The following is a 25,535-nucleotide window of genomic DNA, read 5'->3' as shown; positions in this document are numbered from 1 at the left end:
GCTTTGGGGTGGTACCTGGTAGGTTCATTAATAATTAATTTGTGTGAGATTGAGGGCATCAAGCTTAGATTGTAGGATGGCTGGGGTGTTACGCATGTCCCAGCTTAGGTCACCTAGCAGCACGAGCTCTGAAGATAGATGGGGTGCAATCAGTTCACATATGGTGTCCAGAGCACAGCTGGGGGCAGAGGGTGGTCTATAGCAGGCGGCAACGGTGAGAGACTTGTTTTTAGAGAGGTGGATTTTTAAAAGTAGAAGTTCAAATTGTTTGGGTACAGACCTGGATAGTAGGTAGCAAAGTAAGGTCAGCAACAAACCGCACAGCAGCATGTAAACAAGTCTACAAGTTGTGACCGGAAACTGTGTGTGCTACCATGCTGTGTTGTCATGTGTTGCTGCCATACTATGTTGTTGTCTTAGGTCTTCTCTATATGTAGTGTTGTCTCTCTTGTCATAATGTGTGTTAAGTCCTATATTTTTATTTTATTCTATTTATTTTTTATCCCAGCCCCCGTCCCCGCAGGAGGCTTTTTGGTAGGCCGTCATTGTAAATAAGAATGTGTTCTCAACTGACTTTCCTAGTTAAATAAAGGTTAAATAAAATAAATAAATAAAAATATGAAGTAGTTCTAAAATCCCAGATGCAAAAGTTAATGGGTAAAAAACGATTGGAACAATTACCGGGTTTTATGGGTATATGACAAGTCCACTGTGCCGGAATATAGTGATTCTCACTGAAAAAGTTGCCAACACTTCAGGGTGCAATCAAGAAGCAACTCAGGGGCAAGCTACAAAAATTACGTGCAAGTTGCGACGCACTTAGCCGTGCTACGAGTGGTCTGAGGCTATCGGTAAATAACGAGCGTTTTCATGTACAACATTACTAACGATGATTTTGGGACACAGCTCGGAGATTTAACGAGGCTCCTAAGAAGATTCTAACAATGAATAAGCATTAAGATGCTTTTGTGAAACCAGGCGCTGGTTCCTCTCTGTTTCTTTTCTTAGGAGGCAAGGTAAAACATGAATCCAGCTAAACTGAAAAAGTAAAAATGATTCTACCCAGATAAATTGTTCTTGAAACATTTTGTAGTCTACAGAGTTGCAATAGCATTATTCAGCCACCGAATTTCGCTATCGGCCTGTTTAACATCAGAACCATAGCCCCCTTTCATTACAGTCATATGCTTCCCTCTGTAAGAAAGTCATCAAGTCTCTGTGGCGCAATTGGTTAGCGCGTTAGACTGTTAATCTAAAGGTTGGTGGTTCGAGCCCACCCAGGGACGGTTGGCTTTTTAGAATTTTGAGCCTGACTTGTGCTACAATACTATTAAAATCCACATTTAGGAAAATAGTCCAAAATGTACCCGTACTAGATTAATGTGACGCTATATACAGGGAGTACCAGTACCAGATCAATGTACAGAAGTATGAGGTATTTGAGGTAGATATGTACATGAAGGCAGGGTAAAGTGACTAGACATCAGGATAGATAATAATAAGGTATTTGAGGTAGATATGTACATGAAGGCAGGGTAAAGTGACTAGGCATCAGGATAGATAATAATAAGAGTAAAATAAAGAACAGAGAAGCAGCAGCATATGATGAGTGTAAAAGTGAGTATGTGTGTGTGTTGTGTCGGTATGCGTGTGTGTGTTGTGTCGGTAATATGCGTGTGTGTGTTGTGTCGGTATGCGTGTGTGTGTTGTGTCGGTATGCGTGTGTGTTTTGTGTCGGTATGCGTGTGTTTGTTGTGTCGGTATGCGTGTGTGTTTTGTGACGGTATGCGTGTGTGTTTTGTGACGGTATGCGTGTATGTGTTGTGTCGGTATGCGTGTGTGGGTATATGTAGTGTATGTGTATGGGCCTGGTGTGGGCATGTCACTGTAGTGTGTGTGAGTGTGTATATGGTGTGTATACAATGAGTATACCAAACATTAGGAACACCTTGCTAATATTGAGTTTCCCCCCCCTTTTCCCTCAGAACATCCTCAATTCATTGGGGCATGGAGTACAAGGTGTCGAAAATGTTCCACAGGGATGCTGGCCCATGTTAACGCCGATCCTTCCCACAGTTGTGTCAAGTTGGCTGGATGTCCTTTTGGATGTGGGCCCTTCTTGATACACACGGGAAACTGTTGAGCGTAAAAAACCCAGCAGTGTTGCAGTTCTTGACACAAACCGGTGCTCCTGGCACCTACTACCATACCCCGTTCAAAGGTACTTAAATCTTTTGTCTTGCCCATTCACCCTCTGAATGGCACACATACACAATCCATGTTTCAATTGTCTCAAGGCTTAAAAATCCTTCTTTAACCCGTCTCCTCCTCTTCATCTACACTGATTGAAGAGAATTTAACAGGAGACATCAATAAGGGATCATAGCTTTCACCTGGATTCACCTGGTCAGTGTGTGTGATGGAAGGAGCAGGTGTTCTTAATGTTTTGTATACTCAGTATATACAGTGGAAGCTCAATTTCAAGTATCATAGCAAATGGTCTGTATACTTATGTAAATAAGGTATTTCTGTTTTCTATTTGCAAAAAAAATTCATTCGCAAAACAAAATCAAAAAACCTGTTTTCGTTTTGTCATTATGGGGTATTTTGTGTAGATTGCTGAATATTTGTATTATTTAATCCATGCTACAATAAGGCTGAACGTAACAAAATGTGGAAAAAGTCAAGGGGTCTGAATACTTTCTGAATGCACTGTAGTCTAGTCCAGGGGTCTCCAACTTTTTCTAGCATGAGCGCTACCTTTAAAAAATTTAACATGTCATGAGTTACAATTTTTTTTCTATCTTTCAAATAGGCACATTCTTCTCTTCTCCCCTGTAACTGTTCCCCGGGTCCTTAGTGTACTAGATTAAGTAGTACACTATGTTTTCTGTCAATATACCTGGTAAAATAATGACTATTAAACAACTAAGGGAGGCCCTATAAAATCTGTTTTTCTTCTCCCCAAAATCAGTTTTATATTTTCCCAAATTATATTTTCCGTTTATTTTTCCTGGTTTTAGATTATTACTTTGGTTTTCACTCAAAATCACAGTTGTTCATAGAGAAACAGTGAAATGGGAAGCTCATATCAACTTTTATTGGTCACATACACATATTTAGCATATAGCACATAACATATAAATATTAGGATGAGCAATGTCGGCGTGGCATTGACTAAATACAGTATATACATATGAGATAAGTAAAGCAGTATGTTAACAGAGCTAGAAGTAATTATTATGTTGCCAGCAAGCTACAAGAACCCTACATAAATGCTTCTATAATAGGATTGCTATTAGTCCCATATGGTCTAGCGGTTAGGATTCCTGGTTTTCACCCAGGCGGCCCGGGTTCGACTCCCGGTATGGGAACACCATTTTTTTCCCATCAATCTATTGTTTTCGCACTGTGATATTTAGAATTTTATGGAAATATTTCATATATTTAATGAAAGAGTGTCCATTTCCATTCAGCAAAACCATATAAAAAATCTAATTGGTTAGCCATCATCATCTAACGTGGGTCACGGTGAATTACCGTACTCCTAGCAGCAGGATATTATCATAGAGCTTCTAAACCAAGAGGCGCAGCATCGCGAGATTTAACGAACGCTTTCGAAAAAGACCATACAAACCGGGTTTGGGATTTGAGAAGGCAATGGCCGTTTTCGAGAGGATCAAAACCACAATGTATCATGGAAAATCGACTCTGCCGCTAGAGCATGCATTTGCGACACAGTCGATAGCGCGCCGGAATTCGGGCTAGAAGGTCGAGGGTTCGAGACCAGCTCCCTGCCTGTTTCATTACACTGGTGTCGGAAGTGATCGGACCTTGCATCCACGACAGTGCGTGTGCTTGGCCGATGAGCGCGTTCCTGTAAGACGTAGAGTCGCGAGGACGTACTTTTTGAAAGGAGGGAGTGTAACGACCCTTGATTTATAAGCGCGGAAATCGACTATGCCGCTCGAGCATGCTTTTGCGGCACAGTCGATAGCGCACCGGACTTCGGGCTAGAAGGTCGAGGGTTCGAGACCTGCTCCCTGCCTGTTTCATTACACAGTTATGAAACGCCGACTTTGTACCTATGTTTGTCCTCTGTAGTCGGCTGCCTTTCTTTGTTTGCTGAATCCATACTTTTTCAATAAACATTGAATGCAACCACCGACTGTTTCCTTTTGAGATTCAATTGTCACATGCACATTTGCGCTGAGTTGCCATCTTAGAGCAAGAGCAATGAGCAAACTGTTGGTGGTTGTATTTGATTAACGATTGTTTTAAAAAAGTATGGGTTTAAATCATTTAAAAAATATTTAAAAAAAAAATATATATATATATATATATATATATATATATATATATTTTTTTTTAAGGGTAGGGTTCTTGTATATATATGTGTGTGTGTGTTTTCGGCTCCACTACGTTGGTGAAGTCAGAGAGGAAGAGGAAGAGAGGCCCAACTCAGCAGAAAATCTGTCTCCCTCCTTTACTCCGTGTCTCATATCCAGGCTTTATCACAACCGGCCGTGTTTGGGAGTCCCATAGGGCGGCGCACAATTGGCCCAGTGTCGTCCGGGTTTGGCCGGTGTAGGACGTCATTGTAAGTAAGAATGTGTTCTTAACTGACTTGCCTAGTTAAATAACGGTCATTAAAAAAATATATATATATATGTATATATATAACATTTTGAATGAGTTATCCACATTGCAATGTTTTGAAATTCGGGCTTTTATTTTGAAGGTTTATTCAAGCCATACAGACGTGACGTCATCAGTTGTGCTTCTAGTGATCCCCTCACATGACCAGAAAACGGAAGTGGCATTTGAAGCCTCGTAAACAATCGCTCTCCGACTGTCTCTTTCAAACAAACCGTGATACAAACGCCTAGATTATAAGAAAACCACTATTTAATCGTGTTTTATCTAGATCTAAGTTGGGATAGTCACCGGGATCTCTGCTTGTCGAACTGTGAGACGGTAGGAGAGAGAGAGCGAGAGAAACAGAAACAGATAGAGAGATGGGTCTGTCAGAGAAAGAAGAGTGTGTCTTGTTGGATAAAAAGCTGCTTGTCTTTATGGACCAACTGGAGCTGCTGGAGGAGAAACGAGAGAGACTCAACTCTCTAATAGAACAGGTATAGGATGGAAATTATATGATGTATCAAGGGCTAGACTGTCTTTGATGACTTGATCAGGGGCTTTATATTGTGGCTTTACATTGTGTGTGTGTGTGTGTGTGTGTGTGTGTGTGTGTGCGTTGTGTGTTGGTGTCTGTCTGTCTGTCTGTCTGTCTGCTGTCTGTCTGTCTGCTCTGTCCTGTCTGTCTGTCTGTCTGTCTTGTCTGTCTGTCTGTCTGCTGTCGTCTGTCTGTCTGTTCTGTCTGTCTTGTCTGTCTTCTGTTGTCTTCTGTCTGTCTGTCGTCTGTCTGTCTGTCTGTCTGTCTGTCTTCTGTCTGTCTGTCTGTCTGTCTGTCTGTCTGTCTGTCTGTCTGTCTGTCTGTCTGTCTGTCTTGTCTGTCTGTCTGTCTGTTCTGTCTGTCTGTCTGTCTGTTGTCTGTCTGCTGTCTGTTGTCGTCGTCTGTCTGTCTGTCTGTCTGTCTGTCTGTCGTCTGTCTGTCTGTCTGTCTGTCTGTCTGTCTGTCTGTCTGTCTGTCTGTCTGTCTGTTGTCTGTTGTTCTGCTGTCTGTCTGTCTGTCTGTCTGTCTGTCTGTCTGTCTGTCTCTGTCTGTCTGTCTGTCTGTCTGTCTGTCGTCTGTCGTCTGTCTGTCTGTCTGTCTGTCTGTCTGTTGTCTGTCGTCTTCTGTCTGTCTGTCTGTCTGTCTGTCTGTCTGTCTGTCTGTCTGTCTGTCTGTCTGTCTGTCTGTCTGTCTGTCTGTCTGTCTGTCTGTCTGTTGTCTGTCTGTCTGTCTGTTGTCTGTCTGTCTGTCTGTCTGTCTGTCTGTCTGTCTGTCTGCTCTGTCTGTCTGTCTCTGTCTTCTTCTGTCTGTCTGTCTGTTGTCTGTCTGTCTGTCGTCTGTCTCTGTCTGTCTGTCTTCTGTCTTCTGTCTGTCTGTCTGTCTGTCTGTCTGTGGTGTGTCGGTGTGTGTTGTGTGTGTGTATGTGTTGTCGTGTGTGTGTGTAGTGTCGTGTGTGTCTTACAGGGATGTTTCTCCATGTCCAGCGAGGTATTCGATGGGCAACAAGCAGGTGTCTGCCTGCAGTATGGGAGTGAGATGAACCTCTGGTCCGAGTGCACACCAGGTGAGTGGTACCTCTGGTCCGAGTCCACACCAGGTACGAAGAAGATGCGCTTAGCCAAAGACTGTATTAACCTTATAGACTATTTTATTTTTATTTAACCAGGTAGGCTAGTTGAGAACAAGTTCTCATTTGCAACTGCGACCTGGCCAAGATAAAGCATAGCAGTGTGAACAGACAACACAGAGTTCACACTGGAGTAAACAATAAAAGTCAATAACATGGTAGAAAAAAAGAGAATCTATATACAATGTGTGCAAAAGGCATGAGGTAGGCAATAAATCGAATAATTACAATTTAGCAGATTAACACTGGAGTGATAAATCATCAGATGATCATGTGCAGAAGAGATACTGGTGTGCAAAAGAGCAGAAAAGTAAATAAAATAAAAGCAGTATGGGGGGTGAGGTAGGTAAATTGGGTGGGTAGTTTACAGATGGACTATGTACAGCTGCAGCGATCGGTTAGCTGCTCGGATAGCAGATTTTTAAAGTTGTTGAGGGAGATAAAAGTCTCCAACTTCAGAGATTTTTGCAATTCGTTCCGTCGCAGGCAGCAGAGAACTGGAAGGAAAGGCGTCCAAATGAGGTTTTGGCTTTAGGGATGATCAGTGAGATACACCTGCTGGAGCGCGTGTTGCAGGTGGGTGTAGCCATCGTGACCAGTGAACTGAGATAAGGCGGCACTTTATCTAGCATGCTTGTAGATGACCTGGAGCCAGTGGGTCTGACGACGACACATGTAGCGAGGGCCAGCCGACTAGGGAATACAGGTCGCAGTGGTGGGTCGTATAAGGTGCTTTAGTAACAAAACGAATGGCACTGTGATAACTGCATCCAGTTTGCTGAGTAGAGTTGGAAGCTATTTTGTAGATGACATCGCCGAAGTCGAGGATCGGTAGATAGTCAGTTTTACTAGGGTAAGTTTGGCGGCGTGAGTGAAGGAGCTTTGTTGCGGAATAGAAAGCCGATTCTTGCTTTGATTTTGGATTGGAGATGTTTGATATGAGTCTGGAAGGAGAGTTTGCAGTCTAGCCAGACACCTAGGTACTTATAGATGTCCCATATTCTAGGTCGGAACCGTCCAGGTGGGTGATGCTAGTCGGGCGGCGGGTGCAGGCAGCGAACGGTTGAAAAGCATGCATTTGGTTTTACTAGCGTTTAAGAGCAGTTGGAGGCCACGGAAGGAGTTTTGTATGGCATTGAAGCTCGTTTGGAGGTTAGATAGTACAGTGTCCAAGGAAGGGCCGGAAGTATATAGAATGGTGTCGTCTGCGTAGAGGTGGATCATGGAATCGCCCGCAGCAAGAGCAACATCATTGATGTATACAGAAAAGAGTCGGCCCGAGAATGAACCCTGTGGTACCCCCATAGAGACTGCCAGAGGACCGGACAACATGCCCTCCGATTTGAACAACTGAACTCTGTCTGCAAAGTAGTTGGTGAACCAGGCAAGGCAGTCATTAGAAAAACCGAGGCTACTGAGTCTGCCGATAAGAATATGGTGATTGACAGAGTCGAAAGCCTTGGCCAGGTCGATGAAGACGGCTGCACAGTAATGTCTTTTATCGATGGCGGTTATGATATCGTTTAGTACCTTGAGCGTGGCTGAGGTGCACCCATGACCGGCTCGGAAACCGGATTGCACAGCGGAGAAGGTACGGTGGGATTCGAGATGGTCAGTGATCTGTTTGTTGACTTGGCTTTCGAAGACCTTAGATAGGCAGGGCAGGATGGATATAGGTCTGTAACAGTTTGGTCCAGGGTGTCTCCCCTTTGAAGAGGGGGATGACCGCGGCAGCTTTCCAATCCTTGGGGATCTCAAGATGATACGAAGGAGAGGTTGAACAGGCTGGTGATAGGGGGTGCGACAATGGCGGCGGACAGTTTCAGAAATAGGGGGTCCAGGTTGTCAAGCCCAGCTGATTTGTATGGGTCCAGGTTTTCCAGCTCTTTCAGAACATCTAACATCTGGATTTGGGTAAAGGAGAAGCTGGGGAGGCTTGGGCGAGTAGCAGCGGAGGGGCGGGGCTGTTGGCCAAGGTTGGAGTCGCCAGGGGAAGGCATGGCCAGCCATTGAGAAATGCTTGTTGAAGTCTTCGATTATCACGGATTTATCGGTGGTGACCGTGTTACTAGCCTCAGTGCAGTGGGCAGCTGGGAGAGGTGCTCTTGTTCTCCATGGACTTTACAGTATCCCAGAACTTTTTGGAGTTAGAGCTACAGGATGCAAATTTCTGCTTGAAAAAGCTGGCCTTTGCTTTCTGACTGACTGCGTGTATTGGTTCCTGACTTCCTGAACAGTTGCATATCGCGGGGCCTCTTCGATGCTATTGCAGTTCGCCACAGGATGTTTTTGTGCTGGTCGAGGGCAGTCAGGTCTGGAGTGAACCAGGGGTTATATCTGTTCTTGGTTCTGCATTTTTTGAACGGAGCATGCTTGTCTAATATGGTGAGGAGTAACATTTAAAGAATGACCAGGCATCCTCAACTGACGGGATGAGGTCAATATCCTTCCAGGGAACCCGGGCCAGGTCGATTAGAAAGGCCTGCTCGCAGAAGTGTTTTAGGGAGCGTTTGACAGTGATGAGGGTGGTCGTTTGACCGCGGACCCGTGGCGGATACAGGCAATGAGGCAGTGATACTGAGATCTTGATTGAAGACAGCAGAGGTGTATTTGGAGGGCAGGTTGGTCAGGATAATGTCTATTAGGGTGCCCATGTTTAACGGATTTAGGGTTGTACTGGTGGGTTCTTGATGATTTGGTGTGAGATTGAGGGCATCAAGCTTGGATTGTAGGACTGCCGGGTGTGTTAAGCATATCCAGAGTTTAGGTCACCTCAGAAAAACTCTGAAGCTAGATGGGGAGCGATCAATTCACAGATGGTGTCCAGGGCACAGCTGGGAGCTGAGGGGGGTCGGTAGCAGGCGGCAACAGTAAGAGACTTATTTCTGGAGAGATTAATTTTTAAAATTAGAAGTTCGAACTGTTTGGGCATAGACCTGGAAAGTATGACAGAACTTTGCAGGCTATCTCTGCAGTAGATTGCAACTCTCCCCCTTTGGCAGTTCTATCTTGACGGAAAGTGTTATAGTTGGGTATGGAAATCTCAGAATTTTTGGTGGCCTTCCTAAACCAGGATTCGGACACGGCAAGGACATCAGGGTTGGCAGAGTGTGCTAAAGCGGTGAGTAAGGCAAACTTAGGGAGGAGGCTTCTGATGTTGACATGCATGAGGCCAAGGCTTTTTCGATCACAGAAGTCACAAATGAGGGTGACTGGGGACATGCAGGCCTGGTTTTACCTCCACATCACCCGAGGAACAGAGGAGTAGTAGGATGAGGGTCGGCTAAAGGCTATCAAAACTGGTCGCCTAGAGCGTTGGGACAAAGAATAAAAGGAGCAGATTTATGGGCGTGGTAGAATAGATTCTGGGCTAAATGTGCAGACAGGGGTATGGTGGGGCGTGGGTAACAGCGGAGGCAAGCCCAGGCACTGGGTGATGATAAGAGAGGTTGTATCTCTGGACATGCTGGTCACCGCATGTGTGGGGGGGTGGGACGAAGGGGGTATCAGAGGTACGGAGAGTGGAACTACGGGGTCCATTGCAAACCAAAACAATGATAGCTAGCCTGATAACAGTATGCAAGGCATATTGATATTTGAGGGAGACATACAATAAGGCATAAAGTGATTGCAGGTCTTGATTGGGAGAGCTAGCTAAAACACAGGTGAGATAACAGCAGCTAGTCAGTTAACAGTTAACAGTCAGTTAACTATCTATAACCAGGGATGCAAACTAGTCACCTTTCAGCAAAATTCGCCGTTTTGAATCCAAAATGTGTGACCTACGAGATTCGTGTAGATTGATGAGAAACGTTTGGCGGTGGGATTTGGATCACTACTGACTGTAAGCGAACGAGTGATCCGCGTTTGGAGTATATCGGCTGCTGTATCCAAGGCTCAGCCAATATACTGGCTGCTGTATCCAAGGCTCAGCCAATATACTGGCTGCTGTATCCAAGGCTCAGCCAGTCATTCACGTAACAACAGAATGCAGCACCCGACTGAAGAGAGAAGAGAACCAATTTGCTAGTTACAGAATCAGCATGTGCTCTGGAAACACAGCAGCAGTGGGCAAAGGCAGTTTGCCAGTTACAGCAGCACGTCCCTGAACGATAACGAGGAGGTAGGTGAGAAGCCTGACCACGGAGACGGGGGTGAGAAGGTTACAGCAGCACGTCCCTGAACAATAACGAAGAGGTAGGTGAGAAGCCTGACCACGAACGGGGTGAGAAGGTGATGAAGCCAACTCCATTTGGAAAGTTTGAGGTGAGGAAGAAAGTGTGGTGGAAAAAGTATTGTTAGCATTGTTTAGTATCTTGCTATAGTAGCTGGATCCAATTATCTGTCAGCTAACAAGAGTAATGTTGAGCAACATTAGCCAACTTATCTGAACAAATAATTGAGTCTATTGTTTGAAAATGAGCTGGCTACTAAAGTCAGAAAGCTAGCTAGCTAACGTTACAACATCAGATGAGCTAACGTTAGTAACCTAACCAATTCGCTATAGCATTAACCGGTACTCCTTGCCTTTCCTCAAGTATTAACGCGTTAGTTGTTTAATGGACCTTAGCAATCTGTGTGAAATATTAACTAAACTCAGCAAAAAAAGAGACGTCCCTTTTTCAGTAACTTCACAGATCTTCATTGTAAAGGGTTTAAACACTGTTTCCCATGCTTGTTCAATGAACCATAAACAATTAATGAACATGCACCTGTGGAATGGTCGTTAAGACACTAACAGCTTACAGACAGACGGTAGGGTAATTAAGAAAGATGCCCAGGGTCCCTGCTCATCTGTGTGAACGTGCCTTAGGCATGCTGCAAGGTGGCATGAGGACTGCAGATGTGGCAAGAGCAATAAATTGCCATGTCCGTACTGTGAGACGCCTAAGACAGCGCTACAGGGAGACAGGACGGACAGCTGATCGTCCTCGCAGTGGCAGACCACGTGTAACAACACCTGCACAGGATCGGTACATCCGAACATCACACCTGCGGGACAGGTACAGGATGGCAACAACAGTTACACCAGGACCGCACAATCCCTCCATCAGTGCTCAGACTGTCCGCAATAGGCTGAGAGAGGCTGGACTGAGGGCTTGTAGGCCTGTTGTAAGGCAGGCCCTCACCAGACGTCACCGGCAACAACGTCGCCTATGGACACAAACCCACCGTCGCTGGACCAGACAGGACTGGCAAAAAGTGCTCTTCACTGACGAGTCGTGGTTTTGTCTCACCAGGGTTGATATTCGTGTTTTCCCTTCCTGCAGGAAGGCTGTGATGGTAACAAGCCTTCTATTATAAAGGCTGTGATGGTAACAAGCCTTCTATTATAAAGGCTGTCATGGTAACAAGCGTTCTATTATAAAGGCTGTCATGGTAACGAGCCTTCTATTATAAAGGCTGTCATGGTAACAAGCCTTCTATTATAAAGGCTGTCATGGTAACAAGCCTTCTATTATAAAGGCTGTCATGGTAACAAGCCTTCTATTATAAAGGCTGTCATGGTTAAATGTAATATTAGGGTATTGTTTTTTCTCAAGACTTGAGTGTCATTTGCAGTAAAGTCTAGGTAACAACATTGGATTGCTTTCTTTACATTTTTTAGCCATGAGTTAGGTTCACATGAATCACTTTATTTTACACACAGAGACTGATCATGTAGATCATATTTTAGTTGAAACCTACATTTCCCCCTAGCAGGGATTTTTCGCATGCAAAACAAAAAGTGTCACCTTTTTGGGCCCTCACCAGTTTGCATCCCTGACTATAACTTAGCTGCATCTATACAATATAACTTTATTTAGGCTGTCAGTACTCACCATTCAATGGACTCAAACTTCCAAGGCATGTCTGTTTATCAACTCTGTGTACTGTGTGGTAGAGGGTGTATGTGGGATAATAATGATGTTAGTGTGCCATAGGACTCTGGAGAGTGGTGAGGCCGAGTTCCAGACAAAGAGAAGAACGCTGAAGTCTCCTGAAGAGAGACAGGTGGAGGACATTGGACCTAAAGACAAGGAGGGTAATGGAGCGCCACTGACTAGTGTAGGCTGTGTCTTCTCCATATGCCAACTACAGGCCTTTAAAAGGGATAGGTCAATAGTACTGTATACAGTGCATTCAGAAGGTATTCACACCTTCCAACAGACCCTCAGTACTTTGTTGAAGCACCTTTGGCAGCGATTACAGCCTCGAGTCAAATCAAACTTTATTTGTCACATGCGCCGAATACAACAAGTGTAGACCGTACCGTGAAATGCTTACTTACAAGCCCTTAACCAACAGTGCAGTTCAAGAAGAGTTAAGAAAATATTTACCAAATAAACAAATGTAAAATATAATAAAAAGTAACACAATAAAATAACAATAACGAGGCTATATACAGGGGGTACCGGTACCGAGTCAATGTGGGGGGGGGGAGTACAGGTTAGTCGAGGTAATTTGTACATGTAGGTAGGGATGAAGTGACTATCCATAGATAATAAACAGCGAGTAGCAGCAGTGTGCAAAACCAATGGAGGGGGGGTCAATATAAATAGTCCGGTGGCCATTTGATTCATTGTTCAGCAGTCTTATGGCTTGGGGGTAGAAGCTGTTAAGGAGCCTTTTGGTCCTAGACTTGGTGCTCCGGTACCGCTTGTCGTGCGGTAGCAGAGAGAACAGTATGACTTGGGTGACTGGAGTCTCTGACAATTTTCTGGGCTTTCCTCTGACACTGCCTATTATATAGGTCCTGGATGGCAGGAAGCTTGGCCCCAGTGATGTACTGGGCCTTACGCACTACCCTCTGTAACGCCTTACGGTCAGATGCTAAGCAGTTGCCATATCAGGCGGTGATGCAACCGGTCAGGATGATCCCGATGGTGCAGCTGTAGAACTTTTTGAGGATCTGGGGACCCATGCCAAATCTTTTCAGTCTCCTGAGGGGGAAAAGGTGTTGTTGTGCCCTCTTCACGACTGTCTTGGTGTGTTTGGACCATGATAGTTCGTTGGTGATGTGGACACCAACGAACTTGAAACTCTCGACCCGCTCCACTACAGCCCCGTCGATGTTAATAGGGGCCTGTTTGGCCCGCCTTTACTTGTAGTCCACGATCAGCTCCTTTGTCTTGCTCACATGCTTGAAACATGTAGGTATTACAGACTCGGTCAGGGAGAGGTTGAGAATGTCAGTGAAGACACTTGCCAGCGCATGCTTTGACCTGTCCTGGTAATCCGTCTGGCCCCGTGGATTTGTGAATTTTGACCTGTTTAAAGGTCTCGCTCACATCGGCTACCGAGAGCGTTATCACACAGTCGTCCAGAACAGCTGGTGCTGGTGCGAGCATAAAAGGCATTTAGCTCATCTGGTAGGCTTGTGTCACTGGACAGCTCGCGGCTGTGCTTCCCTTTGTAGTCCGCTATAGTTTTCAAGCCCTGCCACATCCGACGAGCGTCAGAGCCGGTGTAGTAGGATTCAATCTTAATCCTGTTTTGATGCTTTTCTTGTTTGATGGTTCGTCTGAGGGCAAAGCGGGATTTCTTATAAACGTCCGGATTAGTTTTCCCATTCCTTGAAAGCGGCAGCTCTAGCCTTTAGCTTGATACGGATGTTGCCTGTAATCCATGGCTTCTGGTTGGGATATGTACGTACAGTCACTGTGGCGACTACGTCGTCAATGCACTTATTGATGAAGCTGATGACTGAGGTGGTATACTCCTCAATGCCATTGGATGAATCCCAGAACATATTCCAGTCTGTGCTAGCAAAACAGTCCTGTAGCGTAGCATCCGTGTCATCTGACCACTTCCGTATTGAGCGAGTCACTGGTACTTCCTGCTTTAGTTTTTGCTTGTAAGCAGGAATCAGGAGGATAAAATTATGGTCAGATTTGCCAAATGGAGGGCGAGGGAGAGCTTTGTACGTGTCCCTGCGTTTGGAGTAAAGGTGGTCTTGAGTTGTTTTTCCTCTCGTTGCACATGTGACATGCTGGTAGAAATGAGGTTAAACGGATTTAAGTTTGCCTGCATTAAAGTCCCCGGACACTAGGAGCGCAGCTTCTGGATGACCATTTTCTTGTTTGCTTATGACCTTATAGAGCTGTTTGAGTGCGGTCTTAGTGCCAGCACTGGTTTGTGGCGGTAAATAGACGGCTACAAATAAGATAGAATGGTCTACAGCTTATCATAAGGTACTCTACCTCAGGCGAGCAATACCTCAAGATTTCTTTAATAGTAGACGTGCACCAGCTGTTATTGACAAATAGACACACACCCCCGCCCCTCGACTTACCAGACGTAGCTTCTCTGTTCTGCCGGTGTATATTATCCGTGTCGTCGTTCAGCCACGTCTCGGTGAAACATAAGATTTTACAGTTTATAATGTCCCGTTGGTAGGATAATCTTGATCATAAGTCATCGATTTTATTTTCCAATGATTGCACGTTGGCCAATAGAACAGATGGCAATGGGAGTTTACTCGCTCGCCTACAAATTCTCTGAAGGCAGCCCGACCTCCGCCCCCGTTTTCTCCGTCTTTTCTTCACGCAAATGACGGGGATTTGGGTCTGTTCCCGGGAAAGCAGTATATCCTTCTCGTCGGACTCGTTAAAGGAGAAAGCTTCTTCCAGTTTGAGGTGAAGCTGTTCTGACGTCCAGAAGTTATTTTCCAGCATAAGAGACTGTAACATTATGTCCCGTGTGGCTCAGTTGGTAGAGCATGGCGCTTGCAACGCCAGGGTTGTGGGTTCATTCCCCACGGGGGGACCAGGATGAATATGTATGAACTTTCCAATTTGTAAGTCGCTCTGGATAAGAGCGTCTGCTAAATGACTTAAATGTAAAAATGTACAAAACAAGTTTTAAAAATAAGTTACAAACAACGCAAAAAAACCTAGCAAAATAGCATAGTTGGATAGGAGCATGTAAAACGTCAGCCATCCTCTCCGGGCGCCAGTCTTCTTGGGTATGAAGCTACAGGCTTAGCACACCTGTATTTGGTGAGTTTCTCCCATTGTTCTCTGCAGATCCTCAAGCTCTGTCAGGTTGGATGGGGAGTGTCGCTGAACAGCTATTTTCAGGTCTCTCCAGAGATGTTCGATCGGGCAGAGCTTGAGGGGGATAAAACAATTCATCCATTTTTCGAATAAAGCTGTAACGTAACAAAATGTGGAGGGGTCTGAATACTTTCTGAATGTAGCATTACTGAGAAATCAGTTTATATTGAATTATTTGGAGTTATGTCTTGGAATCGTTAACTTATGGATACTTGTTAGTGCCACTGAATGCATTTAAAATATTGATGGGAGACTCTGTTATGGAGGAAATTGTTTTTTTTAGGCTGGATCATGTTGTTGTATTGGTGTATGTTTTAATTATGTAATGTATTGATTGTTGCTGCCTTCTTTGCCAGATCACCCTTGAAAGGCCCAGCATGTCCCCGGGCACTCTCATTTGTTGACTTCTGTAACCGAAAAAGCCTTGGTTTCATGCATGTTAACATCAGAAGCCTCCTCCCTAAGTTTATTTTACTCACTGCTTTAGCACACTCCGCCAACCCTGATGTCCTTGCCGTGTCTGAATCCTGGCTTAGGAAGGCCACCAAAAATTCTGAGATTTCCATACCCAACTACAACAGTTTCCGTCAAGATAGAACTGCCAAAGGGGGAGGAGTTGCAATCTACTGCAGAGATAGCCTATGCCCAAACAGTTCGAGCTTCTAATTTAAAAATGTTATCTCTCCAGAAATAAGTCTCACCGTTGCCGCCTGTTATAGACCCCCCTCAGCTCCCAGCTGTGCCCTGGACACCATATGTGAAATGATTGCACCCCATCTATCTTCAGAGTTCGTTCTACTAGGTGACCTAAACTGGGATATGCTTAACACCCCGGCAGTCCTACAATCTAAGCTAGATGCCCTCAATCTCACACAAATTATCAAGGAACCCACCAGGTACAACCCTAAATCCGTAAACATGGGCACCCTCATAGATATCGTCCTGACCAACTTGCCCTCCAAATACACTTCTGCTGTTTTCAATCAGGATCTCAGCGATCACTGCCTCATTGCTTGCATCCGCTATGGGTCTGCGGTCAAACGACCACCCCTCATCACTGTCAAACGCTCCCTAAAACACTTCTGCTAGCAGACCTTTCTAATCGACCTGGCCCTGGTATCCTGGAAGGCTATTGACCTCATCCCGTCAGTCGAGCATGCCTGGTCGTTCTTTAAAAGTAATTTCCTCACCATTTTAAATAAGCATGCCCCTTTCAAAAAATGTAGCGCTAAGAACAGATATAGCCCATGGTTTACTCCAGAGCTGACTGCTCTCGACCAGCACAAAAACATCCTGTGGCGGACTGCACTAGCATCGAATAGTCCCCGCGATATGCAACTTGTCAGGGAAATCAGGAACCAATACACGCAGTCAGTCAGGAAAGCAAAGGCTAGCTTTTTCAAACAGAAATTTGCATCCTGTAGCTCTAACTCAAAAAGGTTTTGGGACACTGTAAAGTCCATGGAGAATAAGAGCACCTCCTCCCAGCTGCCCACTGCACTGAGGCTAGGTAACACTGTCACCACCGATAAATCAACGATAATCGAGAACTTCAATAAGTATTTCTCTACGGCTGGCCTTGCTTTCCTCCTGGCTACCCCAACCCCGGCCAACAGCTCCGCACCCCCCGCAGCTACTTGCCCAAGCCTCCCCAGCTTCTCCTTCAACCAAATCCAGATAGCAGATGTTCTGAAAGAGCTGCAAAATCTGGACCCCTACAAATCAGCCGGGGTAGACAATCTGGACCCTCTCTTTCAAAAAGTATCTGCTGTCATTGTTGTAACCCCTATTACAAGTCTGTTCAACCTCTCTTTCGTATCGTCCAAGATCCCTAAAGATTAGAAAGCTGCCGCGGTCATCCCCCTCTTCAAAGGGGGTGATACTCTAGACCCAAACTGTTATAGACCTATATCCATCCTGCCCTGCCTTTCTAAAGTCTTCTAAAGCCAAGTTAATAAACAGATCAATGACCATTTCGAATCCCACCGTACCTTCTCCGCTGTGCAATCCGGTTTCCGAGCTGGTCACGGGTGCACCTCAACCACGCTCAAGGTCCTAAACGATAGCATAACCGCCATCGATAAAAGACAGTACTGTGCAGCCGTCTTCATTGACCTGGCCATGGCTTTCGACTCTGTCAATCATCGTATCCTTATCGGCATACTCAACAGCCTTGGTTTCTCAAATGACTGCCTCGCCTGGTTCACCAACTACTTCTCAGACAGAGCCTGTTGTCCGGACCTCTAGCAGTCTCTATGGGGGTACCACAGGGTTAAATTCTCGGGCCGACTCTTTTCTCTGTATATATCAACGATGTCGCTCTTGCTGCGGGTGATTCCCTGATCCACCTCTACGCAGACGACACCATTCTGTATACAGTCGTGGCCAAAAGTTTTGAGAATGACACAAATATTAATTTCCACAAAGTTTGCTGCTTTAGTGTCTTTAGATATTTTTGGCAGATGTTACTATGGATTACTGAAGTATAATTACAAGCATTTCATACGTGTCAAAGGCTTTTATTGACAATTACATGAAGTTTATGCAAAGAATCAATATTTGCAGTGTTGACCCTTTTTTTTTTCAAGACCTCTGCAATCCGCCCTGGCATGCTGTCAATTAACTTCTGGGTTACATCCTGACTGATGGCAGCCCATTCTTGCATAATAAATGCTTGGAGTTTGTCAGAATTTGTGGGTTTTTGTTTGTCCACCTGCCTCTTGAGGATTGACCACAAGTTCTCAATGGGATTAAGGTCTGGGGAGTTTCCTGGCCATGGACCCAAAATATCGATGTTTTGTTCCCCGAGCAACTTAGTTATCACTTTTGCCTTATGGCAAGGTGCTCCATCATGCTGGAAAAGGCATTGTTCATCACCAAACTGTTCCTGGATGGTTGGGAGAAGTTGCTCTCGGAGGATGTGTTGGTACCATTCTTTATTCATGGCTGTGTTCTTAGGCAAAATTGTGAGTGAGCCCACTATCTTGGCTGAGAAGCAACCCCACACATGAATGGTCTCAGGATGCTTTACTGTTGGCATGACATGGTAGCGCTCACCTTGTCTTCTCCGGACAAGCTTTTTTCCGGATGCCCCAAACAATCGGAAAGGGGATTCATCAGAGAAAATGACTTTATCCCAGTCCTCAACAGTCCAATCCCTGTACTTTTTGCAGAATATCAGTCTGTCCCTGATGTTTTTCCTGGAGAGAAGTGGCTTCTTTGCGGCCCTTCTTGACACCAGGCCATCGTCCAAAAGTATTTGCCTCACTGTGCATGCAGATGCACTCACACCTCCTGCCTGCTGCCATTCCTGAGAAAGCTCTGTACTAGTCGTGCCCCGATCCCGGAGACGGTCCTGGCGCTTGCTGGACTTTCTTGGGCGCCCTGAAGCCGCTTTCACAACAATTGAACCGCTCTCCTTGAAGTTCATGATGATCCGATAAATGGTTGATTTAGGTGCAATCTTACTGGCAGCAATATCCTTTCCTGTGAAGCCCTTTTTGTGCAAAGCAATGATGACGCACGTGTTTCCATGTAAATAACCATGGTTGACAGAGGAAGAACAATGATTCCAAGCACCACCCTCCTTTTGAAGCTTTCAGTCTGTTATTCGAACTCAATCAGCATGACAGTGATCTCCAGCCTTGTCCTCGTCAACACTCACACCCGTGTTAACGAGAGAATCACTGACATGATGTCAGCTGGTCCTTTTGTGGTAGGGCTGAAATGCAGTGGAAATGTTTTTGGGGGATTTAGTTCATTTGCATGGCAAAGAGGGACTTTGCAAATAATTGCAATTCATCTGATCACTCTTCATAACGTTCTGGAGTATATGCAAATTGCCACCTTAAAATCTTAGGCAGCAGACTTTGTGAAAATTAATTGTGTCATTCTCATAACTTTTGGCCACGACTGTACATCTCGCCCTTCTTTGGACACTGTGTTAACTACATATTCGTTGCCAGACCCACTGGCTCCAGGTCATCTATAAGTCTATGCTAGCACGCGCTCCAGCAGCTATATCTCACTGGTTGTCCCCAAAGCCAACACCTCCTTTGGCCGCCTTTCCTTCCAGTTCTCTGCTGCCAATGACTGGAATGGATTGCAAAAATCGCTGAAGCTGGAGACTTCTATTTCCCTCACTAATTTTAAACATCAGCTATCTGAGCAGCTAACCGATCGCTGCAGCTGTACATAGCCCATCTGTAAATAGCCCACACACCCAAACTACCTACCTCATCCCCATTATTGTTTTTATTTACTTTTCTGCTCTTTTGCACACCAGTATCTCTACTTGCACATCATCTGCTCATCTATCACTCCAGTGTTAATTTGCTAAACTGTAATTACTTCGATACTATGGCCTATTTATTGCCTTACCTCCTCACGCCATTTGCACACACTGTATATAGACTGTCTTTTTTTCTATTGTGTTATTGACTGTACGCTTGTTTATTCCATGTGTAACTCTGTGTTGTTGTTTGTGTTGCACTGCTTTGCTTTATCTTGGCCAGGTCTCAGCTGTAAATGATAACTTGTTCTCAACTAGCTTACCTGGTTAAATAAAGGTGAAATAAAAAATACAATAAATAAAAAGACCCCTCATCTGACTGTATGTGTGTTGGACCTACAGGTGTGAGGAGAAGAGTAAAGACGCAGGAGGTTCCAGAGATAGACCAGAGTGACAACAATGATCCGTGGACAGAGACCGAGCCGGCTCCTTCCTCCAAGCCTGAACCCAACCCCCAGCAGGACCCACTGAAGTGGTTTGGAATCCTGGTGCCTCAGACCCTGAAACAGGCCCAGGCCTCATTCAAACAGGGTAGGCTCCTGTCTGTCTGATATGCTGGATGAAACAAGTTAGGGTCTGTCTGGTAGGATGGATGAAACAAGTTAGGGTCTGTCTGGTAGGATGGATGAAACAAGTTAGGGTCTGTCTAGTAGGATGGATGAAACAAGTTAGGGTCTGTCTGGTAGGATGGATGAAACAAGTTTAGGGTCTGTCTGGTAGGATGGATGAAACAAGTTGGGGTCTGTCTGGTAGGATGGATGAAACAAGTTAGGGTCTGTCTGGTAGGATGGATGAAACAAGTTTGGGGGTCTGTCGGTAGGATGGATGAAACAAGTTAGGCTCTGTCTGGTAGGATGGATGAAACAGTTAGGGTCTGTCTGGTAGGATGGATGAAACAGTTGGGTCTGTCTGGTAGGATGGATGAAACAAGTTAGGGTCTGTCTGGTAGAGATGGATGAAACAAGTTGGGGTCTGTCTGGTAGGATGGATGAAACAAGTTAGGGTCTGTCTGGTAGGATGGATGAAAACAAGTTAGGGTCTGTCTGGTAGGATGGATGAAACAAGTTAGGGTCTGTCTAGTAGGATGGATGAAACAAGTTAGGTCTGTCTGGTAGGATGGATGAAACAAGTTAGGGTCTGTCTGGTAGGATGGATGAAACAAGTTAGGGTCTGTCTGGTAGGATGGATGAAACAAGTTAGGCTCTGTCTGGTAGGATGATGAAACAAGTTAGGTTCTGTCTAGGTAGGATGGATGAAACAAGTTAGGGTCTGTCTGGTAGGATGGATGAAAACAAGTTAGGGTCTGTCTGGTAGGATGGATGAAACAAGTTAGGGTCTGTCTGGTAGGATGGATGAAACAAGTTAGGGTCTGTCTGGTAGGATGGATGAAACAAGTTAGGGTCTGTCTGGTAGGATGGATGAAACAAGTTTAGGGTCTGTCTAGTAGGATGGATGAAACAAGTTAGGGTCTGTCTGGTAGGATGGATGAAACAAGTTAGGGTTTTGTCCTGGTAGGATGATGAAACAAGTTAGGGTCTGTCTAGTAGGATGGATGAAACAAGTTCAGGCTCTGTCTGTAGGATGATGAAACAAGTTGGGGTCTGTCTAGTAGGATGGATGAAACAAGTTAGGGTCTGTCTGGTAATATGGTGAAACAAGTTAGGGTCTGTCTGGTAGATGGATGAAACAAGTTAGGTCTGTCTGGTAGGATGGATGAAACAAAGTTAGGGTCTGTCTGGTAGGATGGATGAAACAAGTTAGGGTCTGTCTGGTAGGATGGATGAAACAAGTTAGGCTCTGTCTGGTAGGATGGATGAAACAATTAGGGTCTGTCTAGTAGGATGGATGAAACAAGTTAGGGTCTGTCTGGTAGGATGGATGAAACAAGTTAGGGTCTGTCTGGTAGGATGGATGAAACAAGTTAGGGTCTGTCTGGTAGGATGGATGAAACAGTTAGGGTCTGTCTGGTAGGATGGATGAAACAAGTTAGGGTCTGTCTAGTGGATGGATGAAACAAGTTAGGGTCTGTCTGGTAGGATGGATGAAACAAGTTAGGGTCTGTCTGGTAGGATGGATGAAACAAGTTAGGGTCTGTCTAGTAGGATGGATGAAAACAGTTCAGGCTCTGTCTGGTAGGATGGATGAAACAAGTTGGGTCTGTCTAGTAGGATGGATGAAACAAGTTAGGGTCTGTCTGGTAATATGGGTGAAACAAGTTAGGGTCTGTCTGTAGGATGGATGAAACAAGTTAGGGTCGCCTTCCGTCTTCCAGTATGGATCAAAAATAAAAAAGTCCCTTCTCTGCCTTCTCCCTTCTACCCTCTCCCCATCCCCCCTCTCCCTTGTCCCTCTTTCCCACCTCTCCCTTGTCCTCTTTCCCACTCTCCTTGTCCTCTCCCTTGTCCCCTCTTCACCACCTCTCCCTTGTCCCCCTCTTCACCACCTCTCCCTTGTCCCCTCTTACCACCCTCTCCCTTGTCCCCTCTTCACCACCTCTCCCTTGTCCCCCTCTCCACCACCTCTCCCTTGTCCCCTCTTCCCACCTTCCCTGTCCCTCTTCACCCTTCCCTTGTCCTCTTCACCCCTTCTCCCCTTGTCCCCCTCTTCACCACCTCTCCCTTGTCCCCCTCTTCCCCCTTCCCCCCCCTCTTTCTTTGCTCCCCCTCTCCCCTGTAGTGGTAGAGTTGTCAGCGGAGATGGCTGCTCTCCAGTCTGCAGTCCTGACCACCAGACAACAGCTGCAGATGAAACAGAAGAGCAGGAGCCAGACCTCGGACCTGACGGACAGACTGACCTGACGGACAGACTGACCTGACGGACAGACTGACCTGACTGACAGAGACTGACCTGACTGACAGACTGACCTGACGACAGACTGACCTGACTGACAGACTGACCTGACTGACAGACAGACTGACCTGACGGACAGACGGACCTGACTGACCTGACTGACCTGACTGGCAGACTGACCTGACTGACGGACAGACTGACCTGACTGACTGAATGACAGACTGACCTGACGGACAGACTGACCTGACGACAGACTGACCTGACGGACAGACTGACCTGACTGACAGAGACTGACAGACTGACCTGACTGACAGACTGACCTGACTGACAGACAGACTGACCTGACGGACAGACGGACCTGACTGACTGACAGACTGACCTGACTGACCTGACTGACAGACTGACCTGACTGACAGACAGACTGACCAGACGGACCTGACTGACTGACTGACCTGACTGACTGACTGACCTGACTGACCTGACTGACGGAACAGACTGACCAGACGGACCTGACGGACAGACTACCTGACTGACAGACTGACCAGATCATGTTAGCGTACACAGCCACTCTCTCCCACATAGTATAGTAGTGCACTACTTCTGTCTAGAGCCCTTTCATACAAAGGCTGAGGGGCTGCAGCACCCCTGATAAATAAATAAAAAATATAGAAATAATCAAATCTACATCTTTTTTTATCAAAAATTTGTGATCTTCATTACGCCGTATTAGCGGAGAAGAATACTCAAGATATACCCCTACTACCTATAGTACATGTAGGTAGCAGGGTAAAGATACGTTGAGGTAGATATGTACGTGTATGGTAATAGGGGTAAAGATACGTTGAGGTAGATATGTACGTGTAGGTAATAGGGGTAAAGATTACATTGAGGTAGATATGTACGTGAGGTAACAGGGTTAAAGATACATTGAGGTAGATATGTACGTGTAGGTAATAGGGGTAAAAGATACGTTGAGGTAGATATGTACGTGTAGGTAATTAGGGGTAAAGATACGTTGAGGTAGATATGTACGTGTAGGTAATTAGGGGTAAAGATACATTGAGGTAGATATGTACGTGTAGTAACAGGGTAAAGATACATTGAGGTAGATTATGTACGTAGGTAAATGGGGTAAAGATACGTTGAGGTAGATATGTACTGTAGGTAATAGGGGTAAAGATACGTTGAGGTAGATATGTACGTGTAGGTAATAGGGGTAAAGATACGTTGAGGTAGATATGTACGTGTAGGTAACAGGGGTTAAAGATACATTGAGGTAGATATGTACGTGTAGGTAATAGGGTAAAGATAACGTTGAGGTAGATATGTACGTGTAGGTAACAGGGGTAAAGATACGTTGAGGTAAGATGTACGTGTAGGTAATAGGGGTAAAGATACATTGAGGTAGATATGTACGTGTAGGTAATAGGGGTAAAGATACTTGAGGTAGATATGTACGTGTAGGTATAGGGGTAAAGATACATTGAGGTAGATATGTACGTGTAGTAACAGGGTAAAGATACGTTGAGGTAGATATTACGTGTAGGTAATAGGGGTAAAGATACGTTGAGGTAGATATGTACGTGTAGGTAATAGGGTAAAGATACGTTGAGGTAGATATGTAACGTGTAGGTAATAGGGGTAAAGATACGTTGAGGTAGATATGTAACGTGTAGGTAAATAGGGGTAAAGATACGTTGAGGTAGATATGTACGTGTAGGTAACAGGGTAAAGATACGTTGAGGTAGATATGTACGTGTAGGTAACAGGGGTAAAGATACGTTGAGGTAGATATGTACGGTAGGTAATAGGGGTAAGATACTGAGGTAGATATGTACGTGTAGGTAATAGGGGTAAAGATACATTGAGGTAGATATGTACGTGTAGGTAATAGGGTAAAGATACGTTGAGGTAGATATTACGTGTAGGTAATAGGGGTAAAGATTTTTTATGTGTTATTCCTTACATTGGTACCCAGGTAATCTTAGGTTTTCATTACATACAGTCGGGAGAACTACTGAATATACGATTAACGTCAACTTCCATCGTTCCTACCGGAATATGACTTTCCCGAAGCGGATACAGTGTTTTTGCCTTCCACCCAATACAATGGATCTGATCCCAGCCGGCGACCCTATGCGACGCCGTAAAAGGGGCAAACGTAGCGGTCTCCTGGTCAGGCTTCGGAGACGGGCACATCGCACTCCACTCCCTAGCATACTACTTCGCCAATGTCCAGTCTCTTGACAATAAGGTTGATGAAATCCGAGCACGGGTAACATTTCCAGAGAGACATCAGAGATTGTAACGTTCTCTGCTTCACGGAAACATGGCTAACTCAAGAGACGCTAACGGAGTCGTGCAGCCAGCTGTTTCTTCACGCATCGCGCCGACAGAAACATACATCTTTCTGGGTAAGAAGAGGGGCGGGGGTGTATGCCTTATGATTAACGAGACGTGGTGTGATCATAACAACATACAGGAACTCAAGTCATTCTGTTCACCTGATCTAGAACTCCTCACAATCAAATGTCGACTGCATTATCTACCAAGGGATTCTCTTCCGATTATAATCACAGCCGTATATATTCCCCCCAAGCAGACAACATCGATGGCCCTGAACGAACTTTATCTGACTCTTTGAAACTGGAAACCACACACCCTGAGGCCTGCATTCATCGTAGCTGGGGATTTTAACAAGGCAAATCTGAAAACAAAACTCCCTAAATTCTATCAGCATATCGATTGTGCTACAGGGCTGGTAAAACCTTGGATCATTGTTATACTAACTTCCGCGACGCTTATAAGGCCCTCCCCCGCCTCCTTTCGGAAAAGCTGACCATTTGTTGCTTCCAGCCTACAAACAGAAACTAAAACAACAAGCTCCATCGCTCAGGTCTGTTCAAAGCTGGTCCGACCAATCTGATTCCACGCTTCAAGACTGCTTCGATCACGCGGATTGGAATATGTTCCGCATTGCGTCCAACAACAACATTGACGAATATGCTGATTCGGTGAGCGAGTTCATGAGAAAGTGCATTGACGATGTCGTACCACACAACGATTAAAACATTCCCAAACCAGAAACCGTGGATTGACGGCAGCATTCGCGTG

General features: G+C 45.2%; 1 protein-coding gene, 1 long non-coding RNA gene and 2 other non-coding genes across 4 annotated transcripts; all 4 read left to right on the top strand.

Moving 5' to 3' along the window:
• The first annotated feature begins 1,212 nt into the window (after nt 1–1,212).
• Nucleotides 1,213–1,286, top strand: trnan-guu (transfer RNA asparagine (anticodon GUU)). Its single transcript has one exon. It is a non-coding gene; the product is annotated as a tRNA-Asn (tRNA).
• Nucleotides 1,287–3,302: 2,016 nt separating this feature from the next.
• Nucleotides 3,303–3,374, top strand: trnae-uuc (transfer RNA glutamic acid (anticodon UUC)). The gene has a single exon. It is a non-coding gene; the product is annotated as a tRNA-Glu (tRNA).
• A 1,025-nt stretch (nt 3,375–4,399) lies between these two features.
• ccdc115 (coiled-coil domain containing 115) lies at nt 4,400–23,199 on the top strand. The gene is given in 9 exon segments (XM_024142750.2): nt 4,400–4,600; nt 4,742–5,135; nt 6,140–6,156; nt 6,158–6,198; nt 6,230–6,272; nt 12,227–12,327; nt 19,974–20,162; nt 22,308–22,426; nt 22,428–23,199. Coding segments are annotated over 8 exon segments (663 nt in total). The 5' UTR covers nt 4,400–4,600; nt 4,742–5,018; the 3' UTR covers nt 22,464–23,199.
• Nucleotides 23,200–23,465: 266 nt separating this feature from the next.
• LOC139025851 (uncharacterized) lies at nt 23,466–24,334 on the top strand. The gene is made up of 5 exons (XR_011477495.1): nt 23,466–23,510; nt 23,593–23,843; nt 23,968–24,018; nt 24,149–24,208; nt 24,248–24,334. It is a non-coding gene; the product is annotated as an uncharacterized lncRNA (long non-coding RNA).
• The last annotated feature ends 1,201 nt before the right edge of the window (nt 24,335–25,535 follow it).

This window comes from Salvelinus sp. IW2-2015, unplaced genomic scaffold (genome assembly GCF_002910315.2).
Source record: "Salvelinus sp. IW2-2015 unplaced genomic scaffold, ASM291031v2 Un_scaffold3415, whole genome shotgun sequence".
Classification (NCBI taxonomy): Eukaryota; Metazoa; Chordata; class Actinopteri; order Salmoniformes; family Salmonidae; genus Salvelinus; species Salvelinus sp. IW2-2015.
Note: the sequence above shows the minus strand (reverse complement) of the source record. Positions and strands in the feature narration are given on the sequence as shown.